The sequence below is a fragment of the Thunnus maccoyii genome, chromosome 9 (assembly GCF_910596095.1).
Source record: "Thunnus maccoyii chromosome 9, fThuMac1.1, whole genome shotgun sequence".
In the NCBI taxonomy this organism is placed as follows: domain Eukaryota; kingdom Metazoa; phylum Chordata; class Actinopteri; order Scombriformes; family Scombridae; genus Thunnus; species Thunnus maccoyii.
Window position 1 is genome coordinate 8,404,138 of NC_056541.1, and position 24,402 is coordinate 8,428,539.

Sequence of the window (24,402 nt, forward strand, 5' to 3'; positions counted from 1 at the left end):
TATTCAAACAAATGTTGACTACCTCGGGAAAGGCAAAATTACGTCTTGAAATCAGTCATATCTCACTCATGACTCAAATACATGAAGTTAGGATGACTGACTATTTCTGGCTTTGACAGCAAGGAACAAATGATTGATGATGATTATCATTTTAATACCATTGATTTTCCAAGAGCCATCCACCCACCTCAAAGTTGTGGGTTAGGGTGGGGCATAACAAGCACTGTTTAAATGGAAGTAATAGTAATTCTCTCCACCCCAGAAAGAGATAAAAGGGGGCTTATGTCATAAGTTATTCCTTAAATCTGGAAATTTTGGCCTGGCCAAAAATAATAACTTGATTTCTTTGGGTGGATTCAACTGAAGATTTAAGAAACCTGACACATTTCTTCAGCATCATCTGTCAGCAGCAAAACAAAAGGGGAACCAGAATGGGACCTTGGGGTACATGAGGAAAACTGTGCACCTGATCTGGAAAAACTCCTGTCAGAAAGGTAAGAAAAAACCCAATCCAGTGTTTACAACTCAAAAATTAACAGTGTCAGAGGGCATTCACCTGTTTGAAGATTGACCAATGAAATTTTTAAGCAGAAGCTAGCAGAATGTTGATGAGAATAGTGGACTGTTTCATACTTGCCACCGCATCAGCAACTTTTGGAAATAAATTTAAAAAGGACGTCAGAAGAACCAAAGGTTTTCCAGTGTAACTGGCAGCGGATACTGTAGGCGAGATTTTGAGGGGATCGTCAGTGAAAGAGAATATTTTTATAATTGTGGTCGGGTGGAAAATGATGATGGTATCACAAATGACGAAGAGGTGATAATGTACCCGATAATATCAAACCCACTCATTCATATTAGTGTTTCCCCCCATGTTTGAAAGATACAAGGTTTATAGTGAAATTATAATTTAATGTTTTATACTTTATCTTTGTATTTTGCACTGGTGGGTGACTTCTTTTACTCTGTGTTTGTTGTTCGTAAACCTTATTAGCAAGATATTATCTTCAGTTTGCATTTTGTGCTGACACTGCAGATGCTCATTAAGCATTTAAGTCACACCTCTGCCGAAAGACTTAAAAAAAAAAAAAAGACACTCATAACATGAATGATGCAAAAAGAAGTCATTGTGGAATGTTGTTCCTTGTTGTGTCAGTGTGGGTGGGTATAGCAAAATAGTATATATGGGCCAGTTCACCAGTAAAGGTGCAACTTGCAGTTTTTACGCGGTTTGTTCATCAAGAACCACTGAGAGTAAAGTGTATCGGTTAGTGTCGCTATGGATTACAAACTCAACGGACTACTAAAGTGCTATGGTAAATATTTTTTGGAATATTTAGCAATACATTCAAAAAATTGTCATAACTGTACTGTTATTTGATGTATCTCTTACAGCATCTTGTTACTCATCAGCTTAGTTAGAATTTCCACTAAGTTATACCACATCTAATAACAAATCAAATTTTACCTTCTCTTTGTGAATGATTGTTACAGGCAAGTTTTTGCACACGTGCATTTATTTCTTTTAGCAGTAGTGGTAATGTGCAGGCCTTTATATCTGCATACCAGTGGAAGGAAGGTTCTCCTCAGCTGAATGTTGACCTGTACGTTTTCCAGCATAACCTTTACACTAGGAGTTAACTAAGCCTGGCCTACCTTATACCCTTAAAAGTAGCTTTGTCTAAGGAATTCTTTCTGAAAATACTTCCAGTAATGTTTCAGATTCACTGGGAATACAGAAAGAGTTAAGACAAGCAAGCTGAATTATTGTTATTTTAAGTAATATTGCTCTTTCTGTTTTATGTTTTGATTGACAACTTGACAAACCAATGAATTTACACCAGATTGGTGATTTAAGCTCTCCCCTATCTAAGGCAAAGGTTCCCAAAAAAGTAATGTCTGCTTGTGACCTCTAGTCACAGATAGCATTTCTTTTTTTTTTTTTTTTTTTTTTTTTTTTTTTTTTACCAGCTGTGATAAGTGTAACCATATCCTTCTTTAATTTGAATCATTTTTTGAGGTAAAATTGTCTAGGAATTCACAGGAAAAAGTCAAAGATTAGAGGAAAATCTGATAATTAAAAATAATTTGGTGCATCATGAATCTTGACAGTTATTAACTATCCATATGTTCTTTTCTTAGTGCTTTTCTTGGTCTCGATGCTCCAGTGGAGGTCAGTATTTCCTGCTCCTACTCCCAGCAGCTGTGGGGACCTCGAAAACACAAAGGGTCTTACAAACCTACTGAAACTTGAAGCAAAGGAACTACTGGATGAATATGTAAGTATCACACAGTGATTCTGTCATGTTTCTTGGTATGATATATTTCCTGTACGACTTGTTGCATAGTTTGCTTTAATCATCTACAACACTTATATTTTATTGTAGCTGGTGCAGACTTATTCAGAATACATATTTCAAGTTTAAAGTGTCTAAGTGTTTAATACCACACGGCTTGGCTGGTGGGGGGAAAAAAGAGAAGAAGTCATACTTCTATTTCTGGAAAATTAATTTACGATCCTCTTTTTCTTACAGACAAAAAAATTTTTTGACACCAACAATGTGTCGGTTCCAAACGACGCTCCTGATGCCTCAATATCTGGCACAAACATTCCTGAGAAGCTGCAGGACGTCTACATCAAGACCATCAGTTTTTATCTGCACATTTCCAAGGTAGAGGAATACCAGAAAAATGTTTGGCTTAATCCAGAATCTGTTGCAACCCCCCTGAGACTAGTCAAGCTCAGACTCCCCCACTATGTAGAAAAAATAACGACTTTACTCCAAACCATCGAGCCGGAAGTCCCTCTGCCCCCAACACCAACCCCACCGCAGCTGTCCCACGGTCACGACTATCCAAAAAAAGTATATGGATATGGTGTCATAGTCAGACTGAACGAGTGGCTTATTCAAGTGTCGCCGATGCTGGAGGAGGTAAAGGGAATGTGTAACAAATAGACAGCAAGGATTCAACGCATTGAAAAGTGGACACTCAACCTCTTGTACGTATGAAGATTGTCAGTTTACTGGTCACAAGGACATCAATTCAATTGTTATTGGTTTATTTATATATTTATTGAATATGTATTTATATATGTATGTATGTATTTACTTTATTTAAAGTGAGTGCATTTTATTTATACATTTTATACATTTTATTTATACAACGTACAGTGAACATGTCAGGAAAACATGAAAGCATGAAAAATAAAAGCTTGTGAGGAGACTGGTTCCCTCCATTCTCGCTGGGCCTTGTTTCCCAAAACCAACATGTATTTTTGTGTTTGTGTTATATTATTTATTTCAGTCCACTGTTAATTTAATACGTTTTTAAGTTCATCTGTTAATTATTTATACAAGTACCATTGCAGTTTCATTTCAGTTTCACAAAGTAATCATCTGTTAAAAGGTGTTAGCCTCACTCTGATGATGATGATATGTGTGTGTGTGTGTGTGTTTAGTTTAGTTTTTTGTAGTAACAGTTGTTTTCACCGTCGTCTGCAAAATGAGTAATAGAGAGAGCAGTATTAGGTCCTCTAGACATTCAAGACACCAGACACAGTAAGCAACATTTTGGTAAATGTGGTGCACTCCTGGATGTGTGTGTGTGTGTGTGTAAAGAAATTTCACACCAATTCTTTGTTTATTATTTTGTATGGTTTGATGCTTTTTTATTATTATTTATTTATATGTGAAAGATTTGCTTTTATATTTACATGTTTACATTTATATTAATTTTCATTTATGATGTTGAAACATGCTCAAAAAAGACCGACAGCAATGGAAGTGTGACTTATAATGACTCTGTTGTACATCCAGTTGGACACTATAAAGTAATTGAAACAATGACCTCAGCCTCTGTTGTGAAGTCTGTATTTTGTCAGTTCAACTAATACTTCTAAAGACTAATGTATGATACTGTCCTAAACTTAATAACGTGATTTAGATTGTGTAATATTCTGTTTTATTTTTATTTCCTTTGTTAGAAAAAGCCAAAAGTTGTCATGGTGACAACAAAAGCAAAGTCTTTATTGAACTTTTATGCAATAGATAACTTGTTTCGAAACTTACTGCATTCTTATTATGTAATATAGAGTCAATCAAACCAGTTAGAAGGGATTTTTGGAGGCTTAAACTGGATTGAACCAGGTTGGCGGTAAGGATATTCTCAATATGTGATTTGCGTCACACAGGAAGTATTGCAACAAGGGTAATCAGAGAGGGAGTGAATCATAACGTAAATATGTCATGACACCAATGTGTGATAAATAATTGTAGTATATTAAAGAACATTATTTGTCAGTAAAAGTTTAACCTGAAATTATGTGGAAATGAGATGGTTCATCTTCGGTGTTGGGTGTAGAGTATCACTCATACAAAATACAAAACCACTGTTATATGACCCATGTCTCCTCTATCTACAAACCAAAATCAGTCTTCAAATCAAAGCTTCTACTATATGGGATCATTTGCTTTCAATTATTTGCAGAATGTCTTTTAAGAATGTGTCGGAAAAGTATTCAAACGCACAAAAGTCAACCCTCAGAACAGTCAAGTTAAACACACATAATCTTCATCAGTAATTCGTGCGCATTTCCTTACATGAAAGTGACAAGCAAGGTGCTGACCTGTCAAAGAAACCTCAATCTTGTTTTTTTCATCAAAGGATATAGCTAAGTTAGAGATAGAAGTTTCACACGCCCCTTTGAGAAGTATGCAAATATAAAAATGATCTTGGTGCGATTAGGATTACATTACGATGAGAATCTGTCCTTGTGTCGTATTTGAGAACTTGAGCGGAGTCACATTTCAGAATGAAACACAGGGCAGGTAGAGTATATCACACAACTCACTTTCTTCATTCATTATTCGTCACTGTGTGTCAGAAGCCATTTCAAGTTCATTTGAATCATATATGTAAAAAGTTGTAACTATGCACTTGCATTTGCAGGTTTTCTGAAACTGGGATGTGCCTGGATGATGATTTTACTGCAAAGCTCTAATGCGGTACATGCACCAAAGAAACAAGCTGTCACTCATTCATCATGCAGGCTGAAAGAGTTGACAGCCCTCACCAAAAAAGAAGTTGAAGACAGCCTGACAAGCTTTGTAAGTAATATAACATTGTGTGTCTGTATAATATGTCTCAAAGTAGTTTGTATGTTGCAGTCAAAGTCCTCATCACACCTGAGTTTCTGCTTCAGATTTGGAAATTTTCAGTGTCAGTACAAGTGCAGAATGATCAGCTCAGAGAACGCTTTCTCTCAAAGCCACTTCTGTGTGGCAGCTCTCAATTACTGTGCACATATACCAGCAGTGGAGGAAGGAGTCTTTTTTCAGTCAAAAGCAGCAATATCACAATGTAAAAGCACTATTTGAGAATTAATAGTCCATGAAATGCTTAAGCAGAAGCACCTCTTTAGTTACTTTCTACCACTGTATGCAGGACTGGATTGCTTGTCTTGGACAGACCTTGCATAACGTTGTGTTCACTGAAAACCATGTATCTCTTCATTAGCTGATTTTAAAATTACAATTAGACAAACTGAAGAATTAAGTAGTCCTTAATGGGTTAAGAAAATTCCTCTGATTCTTAAGCAAAATAAACAATAAAAACCCATTGGATTTTCTGAAAAGTCATTGTCACGTTGCTGTTTTTCTTAGTGAAGAGCTACAAAGATACATGATTTTCACACAAGGCAACAATAAATATTAAAGTTATGATTGGTGTAATTGCAGTGTTACTGATAGCAGTTGTACGACCTAATTTGTGGTGTAATAATTTGGTGCACTGCTGAGTTAAATTGTTGCCAGTGGATTTAATATTTATTGAATATTGTGTAACTGACATTATCTTTTCGCACCTACTCCCCAAATTTGCCTTGGTGTCACTGACACATGGACATGCACCACATCTAAGTACACATTTATTGGGTGTGGTTGTAGATGCACTATGAGATCACCCTTCAGAGAAAGAGTTTGACAAATTTGTAATGCAGTGAGATTACAGACAGCTTGTTATTGATGAATGTTATGAGGAAAGGAAATCTTTCAGTTAAGTTCACTATTTCCTCCCTTCCAGGACCAAGCCAATGGGAAGCACCTTGGCACTTGGTCCTCAGGATTCCCTGAGCTTCAGGTCCACCATAACTCCCCTGCCCATTGGGCAAAAGTTCAGTGCAGCCTCCTCTTCATGGCCCAAGCCCTGGAGAAGCTCCTGGAAGACCAGCGGGACAACCTGAATCCCAATGATTTATCACTTCACAAGAAGCTCAAGGACACCATCTCCAGAGTCAACATGCTCACAGCTTGTGTGAAGGAATTTCACGGAGGGGAATGCTCCCAGAAGCCCTCTCCACCCGAACTGCCCGAGCATGCGTTTAAAAGGAAGCAGTGGGGTCACACTCTTTTGGTGGCATCCAAGGATTATCTGAAATGGCTGGAGCATCAGATCGGGGTCCAAATTTCAAAGGTAAAAGGAACAAATAAGATAAACCATAAGTTCCTTAAGGCAGGGTCTCAGAAATACTTGGAGGGGATTGGACACGTCCTGTAATTCATCTCAGATGGTGATGCAGTTCATGGCAGCTTTTTTTAATTGTTAAATGTTTTTTCAAGACAGGTAAATGCTTATTTGTAATGTATAATAGTTGATTAAATCACTTTATAAATCACTTAAATTAATTTTTCAACTGTTTATGTTAGGCATTTTGGAAAATATGATTAAGAGATAGATGAGAAGATTCACTTTCATATTTTTCTGGTAAATGTTGGGCTACCAGCAGCTGGTTAGCTTTAGCCTAGCATGAAGACTGAAAACAGGTGGAAAGAGTTAGTCTGGCTCTGTCCAAATTTAACATGTTATATCTTGTTTGTTTAAATGAATGTGCCTCATTATTTGTATAATATATTGTATAATGTGTTTATTCGTAATAGTGAGCTTAAGAGGTGCTGGTAAGCAGCTAAGAGCCAAGCTGGCTGTTTCCCTATTTCCACTCTTTATGCTAAGCTAAGCTAACTATGTGTAGCCTCTACCATACAAATATGAGAGTAATATCAATCTTCTCATTTAACTCACGGCATTAAAGTGAATGAGAGAATTTCCCAAAATGTCGAACTATTCCTTTAAAGGCTTTATCAGAAAACGGCTTTGTTTAATTTAACTCGATACTTTGAAGCAACTGACATTGTTCCCATGTGACAGCAATTAATCAACTTGCCAAAGAGGCAAATGAGAAGGGGTTCTAATACATTTCCTAATTACGGCAGTTTTGTTTTCTCAGCCTTCAGAATGATTAATTGTTTTGCTCTGGCCATCTATCCCATGTGAGCGAGCTACGTTGCCCGAGGTAGAAAGAAAAGCTGATAAGAATCACCTCCACAGACTCACCAGTCTGGACTCCAATCACTGTGGACAGATGGACAGTGCACAGTAAGGCAGATAAGTCTGTCAGACTCCCATCAAAGTAATGCAGGAGGACAACAAGACTGTACCAAGATTAATGTGGGCCTGTCCTTCCCAAATTAAGTTATTTATTCTACTAGATATGAGTTTGAAATTAGTCTTCATAATGTTGGAAATCAGCAAAGTTCCTGAGAGTTTGTATACTTTGGAAGATGTGGATGTTTTCTAATAATTATGGGACTTCCTACAGACTGTTACAGACATGTTGAAAATCATTATCAAACTTTTTTTTTTTTTTCTGACAAAATACAACTCTTTGAATGCTTTCATCGGGTCTTCTGCTCATGCATTATTGCATACATATAATGTAATGCACATTTGCTCATTTTAAATAATAAAATGGTTGCTGATTTTAAGTTCATTTTGCTTGACCATATTGTACCATTTCCCTTTTCTCTTGTTCATTAAACCCATTGATTTTCTTCCACATGCTTTAAAATACATAGTCTTCTTTTGGCCTTTGGCGACTTTAAAAATTTTAGCATGCTTATACCGCCTTGCTTTGGACACAAATGTAATACAACCTTTCAGAAAAATAAAGGCACTATTAAACCAACTCCAAATGTTCCCAATCTTTAAGTTATGAGCCATTTCATTTCACAGTCACTTTTATTAAATAGCCATTTCATATGCATGCACTAACACAAAAGTTATGACACATTCTTTGCTGTTTTAAAATATTCAACAAAACATAAAACAGCTGTTACCTTCTTAAATCAGGTTTAAAATGAAGCCTATTTTATGGTATGAACTGGTTTGAAATGAATCCTGATGGATGAGCTGCCTGCTATGTGGACCTGATGATCATCATGGATGAATGTATGAAATGTTCTAATGCACTTATGAAGTGTAAATAATCAAATCATATACAGCATTTGTCCATTCTGAGGTTGGTCTGGTGTCTTGAATGTCTCCATCTCTTTGCCACTATAATGCAAACATGTCCAAGACAACAGTTCATTTGCAAAGTCTCTTCTCCAAGCACGATTAGGTGTCTGAACAGGGAGCCTTTATTGGCCTGCTGCTGTTCTGGTACTTCCTAAACCGGGGACGAAAGTCAAATGCTTATACAGGTAGGAGCTCTGGAGGACTCTCCCCGTAGCAGTACTTTGCTTGAGGGTTTCGGTAGGTGTTCTCATGTTGAACACTCTGCAAGAGAGAGAGAGAGAAAAATAAAAAAACAAGTTAATAAATTCAATCATTCTTTTGTTAAAACGCAAATGTAGTTTTTGCTGCTGACTGGACGTATTAAACGAATTACAAAGAAAATGAATGTGAAGCTTTTCTCACCTCAAGGGAAATGAAAACATTGATTTAGCTCAAGACACCATGAAACACTTAATACATATAAACCTGATACTCTTATTGAAAGCAATCAACAGTAAAACGTTTTGATTCTGAGATAATATTGTCAGTTATTATCTGGGAAATCAAAGGTCAAAGCCAGTGCAGAATGAAGATCAACATATTTTCTTATCTCCTGAGAATTCACATATAACAGAAAACTAAAATGATTCATCAAGAGAAAGTCCTGCTTTTGCTGTTGTTGGGTTTTTGACATTCAGGAAATCTACAAGACAACTGCAATGAGTCATTGTGATGCATAAAAGGAAACGGTGCATATCACCAGGACATCTGAATGAAATATACATAGATGAATATTATATGAGGGAAATGTTTATACTGATTGACATACTTGTGAAGAGGTCCTACACTTGGCCAGGCACAGTTCAAAATGATCCTCCACAGCGGTGAAGAGATTCTGAAAGCCTTCGGCTGCGCGATTCAGGAAGCGCTCAAGGAGAGGTTGCTAGAGAGGTGAACGTAGATAAGAGAAAGCATTTGTAAAACATACAAATGCAGATTTCAATTGGTTAAACCTGGTCTTTTTTCCCGCTCATGGTCACTGTTATGTACAGACTGCAATATCAAGATTCAACTCTGAGATGTATGGTATCTGAATTCTTGCATTTCAAGATGCATCCGTTAAAATGTATGCAAGCAGAGAAGATGCAGCATGTTGACAGTTGAGCTACTTCTGATAATAATAAACCAAACCCCTAAACATCCTTGATTTGACTGATTACCTTATCAGGCTGGAGGCAGCAAGACACGCAATACTCATAGATGCTACAGCAGCCGTTGGCCAGGCAGCTTTTACAAATGTACTGTCTGGCGCTGGGAGCATTGACGTTACAGCAACCATTAACCAGCAAGTCTTTTCTCTCACAGACATAACCTGTAAGACATTAACACAGAGAAGGGGTATACAGTGATTAAAGACTACGTAACAGTATCGTAGCTGTCTGGTTTTCATCACGTCACGGTGGTGAGTAATGGCTGCATTACTCACCGAGTTCGTCTGTGATCAGTGTCTTGCCCTGGATGGAGTTTCTACACTGAGTGATCTGTCGGCTGCTGTTGCCAAGGTTAAAACGGACTTTCCAGGGGATGCGATGGTCTGAATCTCTGACCTCCAAAAGCGTGCGGTCCCTTATGGTCCGCTCTTCCTGTAAAGTCCACACAATAGCAGGTCATGAAACACTAATAAGAGCAACTTTTTAAGCAGCTTTCAGAACAGGGTTGGGCAATGTCATGACATATTAAGTTAACAATAGAGAAGGGCTGATTTTCCATTGATATTTTCCGTTATTAGTGCTGATACAGATATTAGTGCTTAACAAAAGAAGACAAATTTCCCATGTTACATGTCGTCTTAACAAAGTAGATGTGCGTGAACTTAAATAAAGTCTAAAAGTCTGGCAACTTTTAAATTACATTTAAATCACGTAGAGCTGGAAAGATTAGTTGATTATATCATAAGCTGATGGATGAAAACAATTTTGGCAGTATTGATAATTGACTGATCATTTAAAGACTTTTCAAGGCAAACAGTTCACTAGTTCCAACTTACGAAATGTGAATATTTGATGGTTTCTCTATGATAGAAAAATCAACACATTTGGGTTTTTGGACTGTTGATTGGACAAAAGACATTTCAATAGATCAATATGGACAGAAATGTTTTAAACTATTTTATGATGTTTTATAGACCAATCTTATTCTTAATCTTAATCTTAGTTGCGGGAACCATCACTATTTGGTCAAAAAATACGTAAACAAGACTTTGTATCTGACATTCAATGCCAGCATTTGGGACCAGAGAGTTTATGATACTGTATACAGGTTTCAATCTGTGTCAAAAAAAAAAGGTTTGACACCCCATCCAACAACAAAGATTTTGCTATATCATTTCTATGACAGTAGGTACCCCTTTTTAAGCCATTTATTGGAAATACTGAAAGTAAAGGAGTACTACTGCTTTGTGACAATAACCAGATTTACAGTTTTTTTTGCAACGCTATAATAAAGTACCTTGATTTGACAGGTGATATATTGCATCAACCAATAACAGACATCACCATTTGGTTATCTGTAAATGGTCTCTTGAATTTCCAACCAATTGAAACTCTTTTGCAGTAAAATTACAAATACTCTTATGTAAGATTTTATCCATATTGCCCACCCCTGGTTCAGAAGATATTACCCTTGCTTTAGTGGACTGAGTTTCTGTACCTGTTTGAGTGTGCTGGTGAGAAAGTAGATAAGAGACAGTCCAAAGACTACTCCCAGCACCCAGCGCTTTCTCAATAACCGCCGGAGCACCATCATGGCATGGCTTTCTAGAGGAGATGCCGGGGGGGACGGTGACAGTCCAAAACATCAAACCTCCACGGGTCTCAATTCCCTGACTGACGTATTAGTCAACAATATGAAATGATGTCTTTAAGATGATAAGTGACTCAAAAAAAATGTAGTTTTTCGCTTTGTAAACTAACACTGACTGACGTTAGCTGTGTCAAAACACAAATAACGTTACACAACTACAAACTACTAGAGACGTTTTATTCTCAGAGTCCAGACAGCCACACTAGCTAACCCATGTTGCAGGCTTAAAAAACAAACAATTAAGCAAAACAGACAATGGCAATTATAACAGTCGATATGAATATTGCTCTCACACAGCTGGAAGCAGTTTACAGATGTGCATACGGGCTAACGGTGTCTCATTATAAAAGCCTGCTTTGTTAGCCTGCTAGCTGGCTGACGTTAGCATTAGCAAGCTGTCTTAGGCTAACACTCATTATTTAAAAAATAACTACTACAATTATGTCATCGCAAAGACGTATGTGATGACGCAGTTTCGTCCTCCTTTCAAGAAAACGATTCGGTTATAGCCGACGTTCCGTTTAATAACATGCAGCTGCGGTTATTTCTCCAAGGAAATCTGACATCCACCAGCAAAACAAAACTCCAACACGGATGTGGTAAGGTGGAGAGGACGCTGATTGGTCAGGCGTGACGTCACACCGGAAGTTTTTACGAGTAGGACCGCAGGAGCGTCTTTTAACAGCAACAGCAAAACAGCCCAAGCTAGCTAACCTTAAACAAAAAAAATGAAACACGCCGAAGGAGAATTCACTGAACTAATTCAGGTAAAGTCGTCTGCACGGTTGTATGTAGTTGAAACGCACAAAACACACATGGAGCAGAGTAGCTAAAGATGTGAGCTATATACATATATATAAGCCCGGCGTCTCTGACAGTCAGACACTGAGGTTGGTGATGTGTGTTTGCAGGTCTGAACCATGTGGTGATGAGCGGTATGCCATGCAGAGGAGACACAGCAGCAACACGGATGGCATGCCCTCTGAAAGGTGGGGATAAGGAGCTTTCAGAAACTGCCTTTGAAAGCCTTTTATTAGTGCATTGTTTTCATATACTGTATGGTGAAATGTATGTCGGCTCCCTTGTCTTCAAACATACACTCTGGGGCTGTTTGTATGGTTTTTGCAAGGCCCTTTAATTTCGGTCAAAAACAAATCTTAAAGCCCAACTGAAATTAAATTGCATTTTTTTTTCTCCTACAGTATAAATATCTGCACTGTTCTATTCTCATTTGAGAGAAAAAACCCCAAACCACACCAAAAAAACCAAAAGATATACATTTATAAGTTTTTGGTTTTATGACAGCGCCCCCTTGTTTTGCATTCACTTGATGGTTAGATACCCATCTATGTAGCCGACGACTTTATTTCGATTCAGCAAAATTAAATCTTGCATAAAGCGATAATGTGTTGTTGTCATCGAGCATCCTGCTACACAACACAAGAGCCACACACTCTGAACAACAGCGCACTTGAGCTTTCCTGCTTAAGTCTCCTTATCTCACTTAGAAGCATGAACACACTTTTTGTCCTGACCTAACAAACATTCACTGGTGAAAAGTGCCCCGCTAATATCAGTGTGCAGGGTAGATGGCGTAGAAGCTGCTCAGCACATTAGTACATTAAACAGCATGTAAACATACCTGCAAATGTACAGCAAACAGTTATATTAAGACAGTAGTGTCCTTCTAACATTGTGGCAGTTTTGGGGAAGCCCTATCCTGTTTAAACTTGACAATGACCTTGTGCACCAAGCCAGATTCATAAACAATTTGATTTCCCAGTTTGGTGTAGATGAACTTGATTGGCCTGCATAGAGCCATGACCTCATCCAACACCGTTTGGATGATGCTCTTGTGGCTGAATGGGAGCAAATCCCTTTTGCCAGGTTCTAAAATCTGATGGAAAGCCTTTCCAGAGGAGTGGAGGCTTTCCCATATAGAGAAATAAATAAAGCATAGCCATCTTCCGGACAAATGATCCTCTCTCTTTTCTTCCCAATCAGGAGCCGTAGCCAAACTCTGGGATCGGAGAGCAGCTTGGATGAAGGTGGTGTGTTCGACTGCCTGAAGCCCGACTCACCTGCTTCACCCCAGCAGCTCTTCTCCGGCTTAGTGGGTGTCCCCTCTGGTTCTGTCTCCTCTGCCCAGTTCCAGGCAGCCGGCTTAGTCCTGGGCTCTCCCCCTGAAGTTTTTATCCAGATGACGGCATCATCCAGGGAAGAAGGTGGCCCCCACCGCTCGGAGGGTGGACCCTTCCTCCCTCGCCCGCCACAGCACCACCATCACCACCACCACCACTTCCACCACCAGCCCCTGCAGCACAGGACCTCCTCTCTGCTCCAGCAGGCCACGACAGCAGCTGGCTCGGAGAGGCACGGCTCCAGGGAGGAGGCTCAGGAGGACCCGTCCACCCCGGCCCCCGCTCTGTCTGAGCTGAAGGCAGTAGTCACCTGGCTGCAGAGGGGCTTCCCCTTCATACTCATTCTGTTGGCTAAAGTCTGCTTCCAGCATAAACTTGGTAAACCGGCTTGTGTAGTAACGGTTAAGGACATATGAAACAATTATTATTAAGGTGTGGTTTACTGATGATGTCACATCTCTCTGTGGCAGGTATTGCTGTGTGTGTGGGGATGGCCAGCACATTTGCCTATGCCAATTCCACGTTCAGGCACCAAGTTTCATTACGGGTAAACGACTATATGAACTTACATGGACTGAATGGATGAAAACAACATTGTACCGCACTATTAGACACTAATCGAGTCATGCAAAACAGAAGCACAGACGTAAAAAGCACGTACACCAGATAAAATACATCAATCACTGACACAAAAGACATGCATGCAAGAATGCAAGCGGTGACAGTGGACAGAAAGGTACACAGCACACAAGAAAACCTGTTGAAATTATCTGATTCCAGCTTCTCAAATGTGAATAATGTCTGTTTTTTTAGTCTTCTATGATAATTAATTGAATATCTTTGGGCTGTTGGTCAGGACCAAAGAAGACATTTGAGGATGTCACCTTGATCTTTGGGAATCAAGGAAATAATCCATCCAATAATTTATTATCATATACTGATGGCAAGTGCTGAAAAAATGTGATATAATAAATAATTCTAGGCCATATCATGAAAATATATCGTGAAAATATTAAATGCCCCAGAGTGTAACTGTGACTATGGCATGTACACACAAGCTCAGAGTCAGACAGACTAATAATGCTTCATATTCTATTTTTTTTCTGGTTTTATATTAAAAAAAAAAACTGTATGATTTTATTATTGTAATGATGCTTAAATAGTACTGAGCGTGTGTGCGTTATGTCTCCAGGAGGATCGCTCTGTATTCGTCGCTCTGTGGATCGTCATGTTCCTCGCAGGGAACATCGTGTACATCTATTACACATTCAATCACGAGGAGCTGCACAACAGGTAGTGTACCAGCAGGTATTTGTATAGTAGCTGTGTGTTTCTGTGGCTGCCATCCTTTTATGCTGGATTTACTTTGAATTTTTTCCATTTCATTTTGTGTTGTGTAAGCCATTTTATTTTTTTTTTTACTTCCATTTCCTGTAGGGAGTGTTGCTGTTCTTGTCTGGTCTTGTCCTGTGAGTATTTTTTGTTGTTTTTGTTTTTATTCCACAGAGCTTTTTTTTTTTATATTATGTTATACATTTGCCTGGCTGTTCTTTCTCATTCTGCCAATTCTCAGTGATAGCACCTGAGCTAACACAACAACAGGTCATCTTGATATATATATATATATATTTTTTTTCTTCCTCTTCTAGCCTCATATTTGCCAAACCCAACCTCAACAGCTTTGACTTCTTTGATCTAATCTGGGCGGTGGGCATCACAGACTTTGTCCTTAAATACTTCACCATCGGGCTGAAATGCTTTGTCCTCTTTCTGCCTAAGATTCTCCTGGCCTTCAAATCCAGGGTAAGAAATCCACATTTGTGTCTCTAACCTGTATTAAATGTACAGAAAATGTGACTTTTATCAATATCCCCATTTTGACATCTTTTTCAAGGGGCACACTTTAAGTGAGTGTAAGTCTAATAGTGCATACAGCTCTATGAACCACACATTTAATGATCTAGACATACAGTTATAATGGCTTGGTAATTGATTATGTAAAAAGGACCTTTCCAAACCTCATTTAAGCTATATTAGGATAACTCCAGTGACAGTAACTCTTAAACTTCTTGCAGCTGCTTCACAGTAAAAGCTTTTAACACTATAAAAGCCTGCAGGCTTGGATTTGTCCTTTTAAACACATCAGCGTGTAGACCAGAAGCATGTTGTACGGCATGCTCGAGAGGTGTCTAATCTGACTTTTTTATAAACTGCTATATGAATGCTTATCCCTAATATGTTGTAAACAATGAATGAGTTACAGAAAGTTCACGTTCAAAGTTAAGAAACTTGATTAATCATTAACAAAAAAAAAAAAAAAAAAGCATTTGCCAAACTATGATGAAATATTCCACTGAGTGAAGAAAGTGCTAAAGGGTCACAGTGTGAAACTGTTTTGTATTCATAAGGTTTTAAACGGTACTCCTTAGGTGAACATGCGCATGTGGGTGTCTGCGTGCTCAGTTGGTCTAGCCCTAGGCAGCAGAATATAACTGCAGACACACATACACACACATACACACACACACTTCCATTTCCATACAGGTGCAGCTCATATTCCTGGTATGTGTTTGTGTGTTAGACGCAGGGGGGGACAGAGGTTACAAAGTATTAGGATTAAATTTTCCACTGATAAACAGACCTGCAGGCCTATCAGAACCACGGCAGCCAGCAACTGAGCTCATTTGCCCTCGAGGGAGATGGAAGGATGAGGTCATCCCTCCCTGGAGCTGGACCATTACCTGTACCTTCCGCTCACTCTCTCTCTCACACACACACACACACACTAACATACACAGATACGCTACATGTACATACAGAATTCGACAGCTTTGATTGGGATCCTCCAGATCATATCATCTTCTTCTCTTAGTTCACAGAGGCCAAACAGTCCTCTCTATTCTGAACTCTATGAATTTACATATGATAATCAGCCCATCGAGTTCATTGCACTAATGAACCAACATAATCACTGCAGTCGGTGCGAGTCTGCACTAGTGATTGCAGGCATGTACACAGAAGTTGAGCAACGGTTTCATTTTGAAGGCTTAGACTGCTAATGTCTTCTGTCTGTGTGTGTGTGTGTGTGTGTGTGTATTGTCATCCTTGCGTGCGAAGTGTGTATGTATTTTCATTGTTGTGTAAGAGATGTGTTTTGGAAAATGGAGTAGTTCCTAAATTTGGTTTTCTCAATATGAAATCTGTGGTTTATTTTTTGCCCTGCTGGTGTAGCTCTACGTGTCTGTTGGGTTTGCGTCAAGAGAGATTTAATGTAAAAAAAGCACAAGACGCATGAGTCAAAAGTCAAGAAAAACTGCAAGTAATGGTTGGTTAATTTGTATTTTGTTGTTTTGGAACTTTGACCCTGTTTAACATAGACATCTGGCATCACAGTATAAAAAGAACAAAAAAAATCACCAAAAGCATGATATGTCCCCCTTTTTTTTATTAAAGAAAATCATTTTAAAGAAGATGTCACAGCACTGGCCACACTGAACGACAAGTCATTTCTGGGTTGAGCAGCAATTGAAAACCAAAGATATCCGCCATCCACCTGTCCTCAAAGTAAATAAATAGTGAGATTGTGTTTATATATGTCTGTTTCTCTGTTCAGTGCTGAATAAACAGATCAGACAAAAAAAAAAGAAACCATATAAGCCGGAAACTGTTGAAACAGGGCCTGCAGTGACGCTTACTCAAACTCCTTGGCTTGTGTCCAAAACCTGAGATTTGACAGTTTTTGCGTGGGCGTGATGGGCACTGTGGGATACGAGGCTGAGGGGACAATAGGGAAGATGAATTAGCCGCTAGCAGAGGTCTTCCTCCCCTACCAACTCGGCTGCTTGTGGCTCTTTACCCACAGTCATCAATCTTTGTCAGCTAACATCCAGGAAGTCATTATGCAAGCTGGGATGCCACGGGGGCCATCGAGGAATCGAGTTCGCCTTCATTTCAATCGCCTCTGTTTTTTTTTAACCGTCCCCAGTTCACCTAACACACTTGGTGGCAGTCAGGACTTGTTTAGAGTTTCATTTCTTCTCTGTGATTACTGAGGAGAGGTGAGGTCTTTTTTAAAAGGAAGCTAGCAAGCCCCCGTAGGGCTGGGCTTAATGTGGGCACTGGGTAGCAGGTGGAAAGAGCTGCTGCCACTTTCTCTTGCAGTGTGGGGAAATTGCCTGTACCGCTGTGAAACTGTGGAGCTCTGGACACTGGCCATGTTTGTGCTGGAGGCATGCTGTTTTAAGCTTTTAATACCGCACTGCTCTTGACTAGATAGAAGAGTGCCCTGAAGCTCTTGAGCTCTTTCTGCTTTTTTGGACAAGTTTGGACATACTGTCTCAATTTAGTTATTTTTTTTTCCCATTCAATTCAAACTTGGATCCTTTCTGTCGCTTCCTCGTCAAAAGCGCTGCTATTATAAATATAAAAATATTGATTTCTTAGTCACAGTCGCTGCCATCTGCATATGGGTTTAGACAAAGAATGTAAATCTTCTCCCTAACTGGTGTCTTGATTTTTGTGTGTTTGTCCAGGGAAAGTTCTACCTGCTGATTGAGGAGCTCAGCCAGCTGTTTCGGGCTCTGGTGCCCATCCAGCTGTGGTACAAGTACATCATGGGAGAAGACCCTTCTAACAGTTACTTCTTGGGTGCCACACTCATAATCATCTACAGCCTCTGCAAGGTAATTATTGTATAGTTGCAAAACATTTAGTTTTATTCTTACATTTTAGTTGAACTTCGTATCCAGAACAGCTTACCATCAGTGTAGATGTACTAGGTTTCAGTTCCTACATCAGTAACATTGCAAACAACCATCAAAAAAAGGCTTAAAATCTGAATAATAGTGCTACTGAAAGCTTGAAGCCTCACCTCAGGCTGTTGTTCATTGTTTCCTTCATATAAAAGGGTCGGATGTATAATCAGATCATATAAAAGTGTCGGATAACAACATATTCTTAAGGCATCAAGTCTACACCAACAGAAGGGGGTTCAGGGGGCTACGTCCAATAATTTCTGTGTACAATGAGTGCAACACTATAAATGCGTTCCAAGAGAGACTGTCTAAAAATGTGTCCTGTTAAATAATTAATCACTTCTCACCCCTCGCTTTGACGGCCAGCTTTTCACCCTGTTTTAAGTGTGGCCTGTTGAACAACTATAAACGCTTTTACCTTCCAACGTGGTAGGATGACATATCGTACAAACTAGTCGTGTTTTTTTAGCATACCCCAGCCCCAGTCCTCTACTAGTGACCAAAAGTCTCTCAAGAGGAAAGTTCATTGAGGGTGAGTTGGCGTCCTGTTTAGCTCAAATCACAGAGGTGCCTAAGAATAGCGTCACAGAGCTGCTAGCATGGCTGTAGACTAGTCTCGTCATTTTGTAAATTCCCTCCAAATTAATTTTGTTTAGTATTTTTAGGTTGGGAAATGCCCTTTCTTGGCCATAGGTCATTGTATTGCTTTATAGCGGGGACTTTTATCTGAACTGGTCTCTGAGTGTACAGATGGTGCGTTGAGAGGAAGAGCGAAGGGAATGAGGAACCCAACAATTAAGAGTTCACGGCGAGGTCGGTAACCAAGCAGTGAAATGAAGGAACTTGAAAAGTTTTTGACTCATTTTTGTTTTGAGCCATGATCATTTCTCGAGTCAGTCATGATTTCGAGTGGGGGGCTGAAATAGTAAAACCGATAGATGATGCAATTATGAATTTCATTTACACAATAAGGTGGTCACCGTCATGTGTTCTGCACTGCGAGTTGACAGTTACAGTCTCAACTTCTTTTAACACACCAATGATTCACCGGATGTAGATGTCAACGATGAGTTTGTTCAGCCGAATTGGGTGGACAGTTTCCTGGGCGTGCGTGGCAAGATGCAGTACTATAGTGCTGATGTACGTCAGTTGTTGATTCATTGTTGATTCATTGTTGTCATGCTGTTTTATCACACAAGAGGACAGACAAAGGTTAGCGAAACAGACTTGTTGCAGTTTGAATCTTCAAAACAGGAAGCTTTACGATAGCTTTATTCCAATTGAAATCAACAGGTGACAGATTACATGCATTGATGTGTCCTGTTTTCCAGTTTATTATTTGGTTTTATGATACATTTTGGTTAAATCTCCATTAAAACTTGCTACACAAAAATTCTGTCCAGTCTAGTTTTTAGAAATGCATGGGTGAAGGGATGGCGATGTTGGTCGATCCACCACTTAGGTACAGACTGAAATATCTCAATGACTATTGGATGTATAACTATTATATTTTGTACAGACATTTATGGTCCCCAATGGATGAATCCAATGGACTTTGATGATGAGGTGTCCTCTAGCACCATCATATGATTATTTGTGGTTTTGTTTGAATTGTCTCCACAACTATCGGATGTATTGCTTTCAGATTTGGTGAAGCTTTTCATGTTCCCCTCGGGACGAATTGTAATAACTTTGTGATCACCTAATTTTTCCTCAAGCGCCATATTCCAGTCAGGCTTTTATTTGCTCTAATACTTTGGTTTATGACCAAATACGTGCAAAACTAATGACATTCCCATCAGCCTCAGCTTTACTTTGTCTCTAGCGCTAATTACCAAATGTTGACATGCTAAACTAAGAAGGAGAGCATGGTTAACATTAAAACCTGCTAAACATCAGCGTGTTAGCATTGTCACTGCGGGCATGCTAGCATGCTGATGTTAGCATTTAGCTCAAAGCTACACTGTGCCTAACAGCAGCCTCATAGACAGCCTTAGTCTTGTCAACAAACAGTAAAAGATCAGATCTAAGAGAACTGACAGACTAAACACATGAGAAGCAGGTCAGATAAAGTCAGAACAGCTAAATAAGAAGTCTGGTGGGCAGTTGTTATTGTCAATATCATAAAAAGCTAATTGTACTGGGTTGTTTTCTTATTGCAGTCCTTCGACATCTGTGGACGTGTGTCTGCCATACGCAAGGCCCTGGTCATGTTCTGCAGCTCCCAGGTCAGATTCACACCAATCTTACTCGTTTCACTTTTCAGTAAAACAAACACAGATATGCTCAGCTTTGAGTTTTTTTCATGGACGACTTAGAATACATTTAATCATTTTGACTGTCATTCTTTTTGTCTCTTCCAGAGTTACGGAGTGAGGGCAGGCAGTCAGCAGTGCAGCGAGGCGGGCGATGTCTGTGCTATTTGTCAGGCTGATTTCAGAGACCCCATAGCCCTTCTCTGTCAGGTAAGGACTCAGTCAACTAGTCAGAAGAGTAAAGAGTAACTAGGTTGAAAAGCAGTGTTTCACTGCCCTCTCTAGTTGAAAATGAAAAAATAGAAGGAAGTGTGTTGCAGCTGTAACCACACCCAACAGTGATGTCACAGTGCACTGATACGCCCAAAGTACGCTTCAACATCATTGCAGTAAGGTGAGAAGTTAATCTACCGGAAGTTGGTTAAAAACAAGGATTTTCAACTGATTTTAACTTGCTTAAGTTTTAAGTATAAACAGGAAAGGAAACCACTGTTTAAACAGTTTGCTGTTTACTTGCCTTTTCCTTACTACTGCTGTTATTATTTGAAAATATCATACCTAAGTGGTCCTTTTTAAGGGAGGTAAAAGATCATCATCAGTTACTGAACAACACCCTTTGACACAGGAAACTCTTGCAGGATGGAAAGTGTAAACATCAAGAATCCAGATCTCAGGGAGATAGGTTAGTTGTTCATTTATTGCTTCTCTGCCTGCAATTGATAACGATGACGTTATGTTCTTCTGCAGCACGTGTTCTGCGAGGACTGCCTGTGTTTGTGGTTTGACCGGGAGAGAACGTGCCCCCTGTGTCGTTCTACCGTCATCGAGACCCTGCGCTGCTGGAAGGACGGCACCACCTCGGCTCACTTCCAGATCTACTAAACTGACATTTCAAACACCACCCAGGAAGATGTGGTCGTGCTGTAATGCGAGTTAGACGATAGCGTGTGTCTTTCTCTCTTTATATCAAGTGTGGTAGTGCTATAAGTCAGGGTGAGTCTAATTTATTGCAGCAGCAAACGGTTTGTGGCAGGCGTTTGAAAAGACCAGAACAGAACATCTCTTAATCACATTTCAATCGGCCGCAGTAGCCACATGCTGTACATCAACCAAATTATAGACACCTAATAGAACTTTAGATGATCCAATAAGATTGATCCTCACAGTCATGACAATAGTCTCGATATTGTGTATATGTAGACTTTTAGGCACTGTTGTAAACTGTGAACAACACATCATTTTTCACTTGACACTGGGTTAAAAAAAAAAGCCCCTTTGATTTAGTTTGATAATGTAAATAATAACAGCACTCACACTGTATCTGTGGGAAATTTTGCACCAAATTATGATTTGAGCAGGTCTGTTTGTTCTCTATATACTTTTTAGTCTGGGGTTGGTATTTGGTTTAATTTTATCTGATATTTTAAAATTTGCAATATTTGAAATTGAAATGAAACTTAATGAAAGTGAAAACTGTAACTGAAAAAAATCAAATCAAGCATTTGTACTTTCTGTCGGTAACAGTTCCTGGTTGGCTAATTATAAGGTTATTTGCATATTGAGTAATGAACATATGGTGTGTGATTTTCTTTCTTTTTTTTTTTTAAATTTAATTTCTTTAGAATGTAAACAGTACATAAAACAAGTGTTTCTGGCTCCAGGGAGTAACATTTTATGGATTTGTATCATGTGGACAGTAACTGTGGTGTGGATCATGAATGGCAGGAGCTCAAATCTGATAATCCATGTTGCAAATTTGATTTCATTGTCATTCCTTGTGAATATTGTTTATATAAGTAATTAATTCTTGAGTTGCATAATAGACAGTATGACTTTCATGCAAAATGCACAGTGCAGAGCAGAAATTTTTCCGTTTCAAATTAAAGCACTTTAGCTTACTTTATCAAGCAGTTTGTCTTTATTTCAGAAAAAGCTTTTCATTCTTTTTTACCTCTAAAAATCCATATGAAATATTGAAGTATAAATAAAACACATATTATAAAAGACAGTCTCAGTATTTCCGCTCACAGTACACAATATCAGAGAAAGCTTATTTCCAGAAGTCACAGACAGCATAACAGCATAGCTTCCTATGCACAGGTCCTTTATCTTGTTTATGATGAAAGCCACTTAACACTGCCCGAACAGATAACGCCAAAGCACAGGGAAGTGTGTAAACATCATCTAAACACTGTAAAAAAAAAAACATCTATAAAAACATTCATCCTCTGATTATGTACATTACAGTTACAGTATAGCTTATGTAAAAAAAAGTACAGTGCATTATGAAACCCCAAACCGGTATATCTCAAGATTGCTGCACAAATTACAGCCTAGATACATTTGATTTGAAGGTTTGATCAGTTTAACCCCTTTGTCAGTGATGCGTTCATTCCGTGGGAGGTGAGGATTCAAATGAGTCCTATTAGTAAGCTTTTCCCTCCACTGTATCAGGGGAGGATTACATCACCGTTTTGTTAGTGGCATGACAGAATCAGAGAGTCACGCAGGGGCAGAACGGGCTGCTGGGTTTCAGTGTGTCAGCTCGTTTGGAGACTCGGTAGTGCATCCACATTTGGGCCTTAGTAAGTCTTTGTGACACATGGAGTTAGTCAGACAAACAGTTCCGACCGGGAAAAAACACATTTAACCCCTCTTCCTTCTTCTCTTCCTTCGGTCGTTGCACAATTTATCCGCATCATCCGACTCTCCTGCATCCACTGCTTTTTAGTGCAAATGATGTGAGCCCGTCTCTTTTCTTCACACACGGTCCTAAAGGCACCATCTATATCAGATAGAAATATGCAGATGAGGTTTCATAAAAGTAACAGATTTATAAAAATCATGACCGCAATTAATAATGTGCAATCAGCACTCTAAGTCTAAAAAATACATCATTGTCCACATAGTTTCTATACTCTTAATGTAGTTAACTGCGTGCATTAAGCATCCACCTCACTCATTCAAATATATATGTATATATATACATTTTTCTCAAACGTTTTAACCAGGAAATCATGCGTCTCTTATGCAACAGAAACAATGGCCAATGTATAGATTAAGGACATTTTAAGATAAACAGAACAGCAAAGAAAAAAGACAGGAGTTACAGATGAAAACCACATCCTTGGCCACTCCAAACGTCCTCATGAAATATTTATTGAATGTGATTGATCGCCATAGTGGAGTCATTTAAAACTTTGGGAAGTGAAAAGTAGTCGAGTATCAAACTATAGGTAATTGAAGGAAAAAATGTAGTTTGCAGGCTGCATAACATGTTTCATAACAAATAAAACAAAATAAGTGGTTGCATTAACAACTGTTGGGCACCTGGAGTTCATGTTATGTTGAATTAAATGTATATGAAACACTCTTTTAAAACACATTTACATTTTGTCAGTTTTTCCAAAAAGGACAAACAACATAAAACTCACAGATGGGCGCCGAAGAAAAAACTTGTGTCTAAAGTACCTGCAGGGTTAACAGGTGAATCTGCAATTCGCTTTAAAATTGTCGTATAAAATTAATCCCGCGCTTTCTGGTGTTCAAAGTTATTTTAACACGGCGCAGGAAATATATGTAACTGCTATTTGATCAGCATTGGGCAATTTCCCTTATAAAAGTATGCGGTCATAGCTAACTCACATCAATAACACTACGCTCGCGCAGGTGACGTGACACTATTTACTCACCTGTTGCTGCTGTTGCCGCTTCGCGCCCTACAAGTGTCTCCTCGTGACGAAGAGCACGAGCACGGTGAGGCGGATTGCGGTGCACAGGAAGCTCTTAAAGTGACCTCTCGCGGTCACCACCACCGACCCCCTGTCCCCGCAGCTGTAACCGCCGTCCGTCTCCTCGGCCGACCAGCTGCTCTCCAGCTGGTCCCCGATCCTCCGCAGGCGCGACGCGAGCACCTGAGTCACGGAGCACGGCGAGGGTCTGCGGGCGCTGCAGCTGGAGTCTCCCGGCAGGAGCAGAGGCTGCTCTATCGGCAGCCAACACATCTTCTCTCACTCAACGACCAGCTGTGTGTTCTTGACTCTTTTCTCTTGAAGTCTT

The 24,402-nt window shown here is 39.3% G+C and overlaps 3 protein-coding genes and 1 long non-coding RNA gene across 6 annotated transcripts; 2 read left to right on the forward strand and 2 right to left on the reverse strand.

Moving 5' to 3' along the window:
* Positions 1-4,744: 4,744 nt before the first annotated feature.
* On the forward strand, positions 4,745-7,956 carry LOC121903244. Of its 2 annotated transcripts, XM_042420089.1 has the most exons (4): positions 4,745-4,829; positions 4,951-5,108; positions 6,082-6,471; positions 7,283-7,956. In XM_042420089.1, exons 1-4 carry the CDS (start codon positions 4,814-4,816, stop codon positions 7,292-7,294), a joined length of 576 nt encoding a protein of 191 aa, XP_042276023.1. In that variant the 5' UTR covers positions 4,745-4,813; the 3' UTR covers positions 7,295-7,956. The 2 variants fall into 2 exon arrangements, with proteins under 2 accessions (XP_042276023.1, XP_042276022.1); XM_042420088.1 differs by lacking the exon at positions 7,283-7,956 and having other exon boundaries at positions 6,082-6,616.
* A 98-nt stretch (positions 7,957-8,054) lies between these two features.
* Positions 8,055-11,781, reverse strand: spring1 (SREBF pathway regulator in golgi 1). The gene is made up of 6 exons (XM_042420090.1): positions 11,487-11,781; positions 11,041-11,216; positions 9,818-9,974; positions 9,552-9,703; positions 9,161-9,274; positions 8,055-8,613 (listed from the first exon to the last, which is right to left on the reverse strand). Exons 2-6 carry the CDS (start codon positions 11,134-11,136, stop codon positions 8,530-8,532), a joined length of 603 nt encoding a protein of 200 aa, XP_042276024.1. The 5' UTR covers positions 11,137-11,216; positions 11,487-11,781; the 3' UTR covers positions 8,055-8,529.
* Positions 11,782-11,844: 63 nt separating this feature from the next.
* rnft2 (ring finger protein, transmembrane 2) lies at positions 11,845-22,246 on the forward strand. Of its 2 annotated transcripts, XM_042420086.1 has the most exons (10): positions 11,845-11,960; positions 12,105-12,182; positions 13,198-13,712; positions 13,805-13,881; positions 14,527-14,627; positions 14,984-15,137; positions 17,867-18,016; positions 20,251-20,316; positions 20,452-20,553; positions 21,091-22,246. In XM_042420086.1, the coding sequence occupies exons 2-10, from the start codon at positions 12,136-12,138 to the stop codon at positions 21,223-21,225; spliced, it is 1,347 nt and encodes a 448-aa protein (XP_042276020.1). In that variant the 5' UTR covers positions 11,845-11,960; positions 12,105-12,135; the 3' UTR covers positions 21,226-22,246. The 2 variants fall into 2 exon arrangements, with proteins under 2 accessions (XP_042276020.1, XP_042276019.1); XM_042420085.1 differs by lacking the exon at positions 11,845-11,960 and having other exon boundaries at positions 11,991-12,182.
* Positions 21,950-24,223, reverse strand: LOC121903246. Its single transcript, XR_006098002.1, has 2 exons — positions 24,036-24,223; positions 21,950-23,128 (listed from the first exon to the last, which is right to left on the reverse strand). It is a non-coding gene; the product is annotated as an uncharacterized LOC121903246 (long non-coding RNA).
* Positions 24,224-24,402: the final 179 nt, after the last annotated feature.

Excerpts from the sequence above, each read along its gene's own strand:
- LOC121903244 (XM_042420088.1), top strand. Across the intron at positions 5,109-6,081 it reads AAGACAGCCTGACAAGCTTT|GACCAAGCCAATGGGAAGCA; the intron begins GTAAGTAATATA and ends CCTCCCTTCCAG.
- spring1 (XM_042420090.1), bottom strand. The coding sequence starts at position 11,136 with ATGATGGTGCTCCGGCGGTTATTGAGAAAGCGCTGGGTGCTGGGAGTA. Across the intron at positions 9,975-11,040 it reads TCACCAGCACACTCAAACAG|GAAGAGCGGACCATAAGGGA; the intron begins GTACAGAAACTC and ends TGGACTTTACAG. Across the intron at positions 8,614-9,160 it reads AGTGTAGGACCTCTTCACAA|AGTGTTCAACATGAGAACAC; the intron begins GTATGTCAATCA and ends TCTCTCTTGCAG.
- rnft2 (XM_042420085.1), top strand. The coding sequence starts at position 12,091 with ATGTGTGTTTGCAGGTCTGAACCATGTGGTGATGAGCGGTATGCCATG. Across the intron at positions 18,017-20,250 it reads TCATCTACAGCCTCTGCAAG|TCCTTCGACATCTGTGGACG; the intron begins GTAATTATTGTA and ends TTCTTATTGCAG. Across the intron at positions 20,554-21,090 it reads CCATAGCCCTTCTCTGTCAG|CACGTGTTCTGCGAGGACTG; the intron begins GTAAGGACTCAG and ends GTTCTTCTGCAG.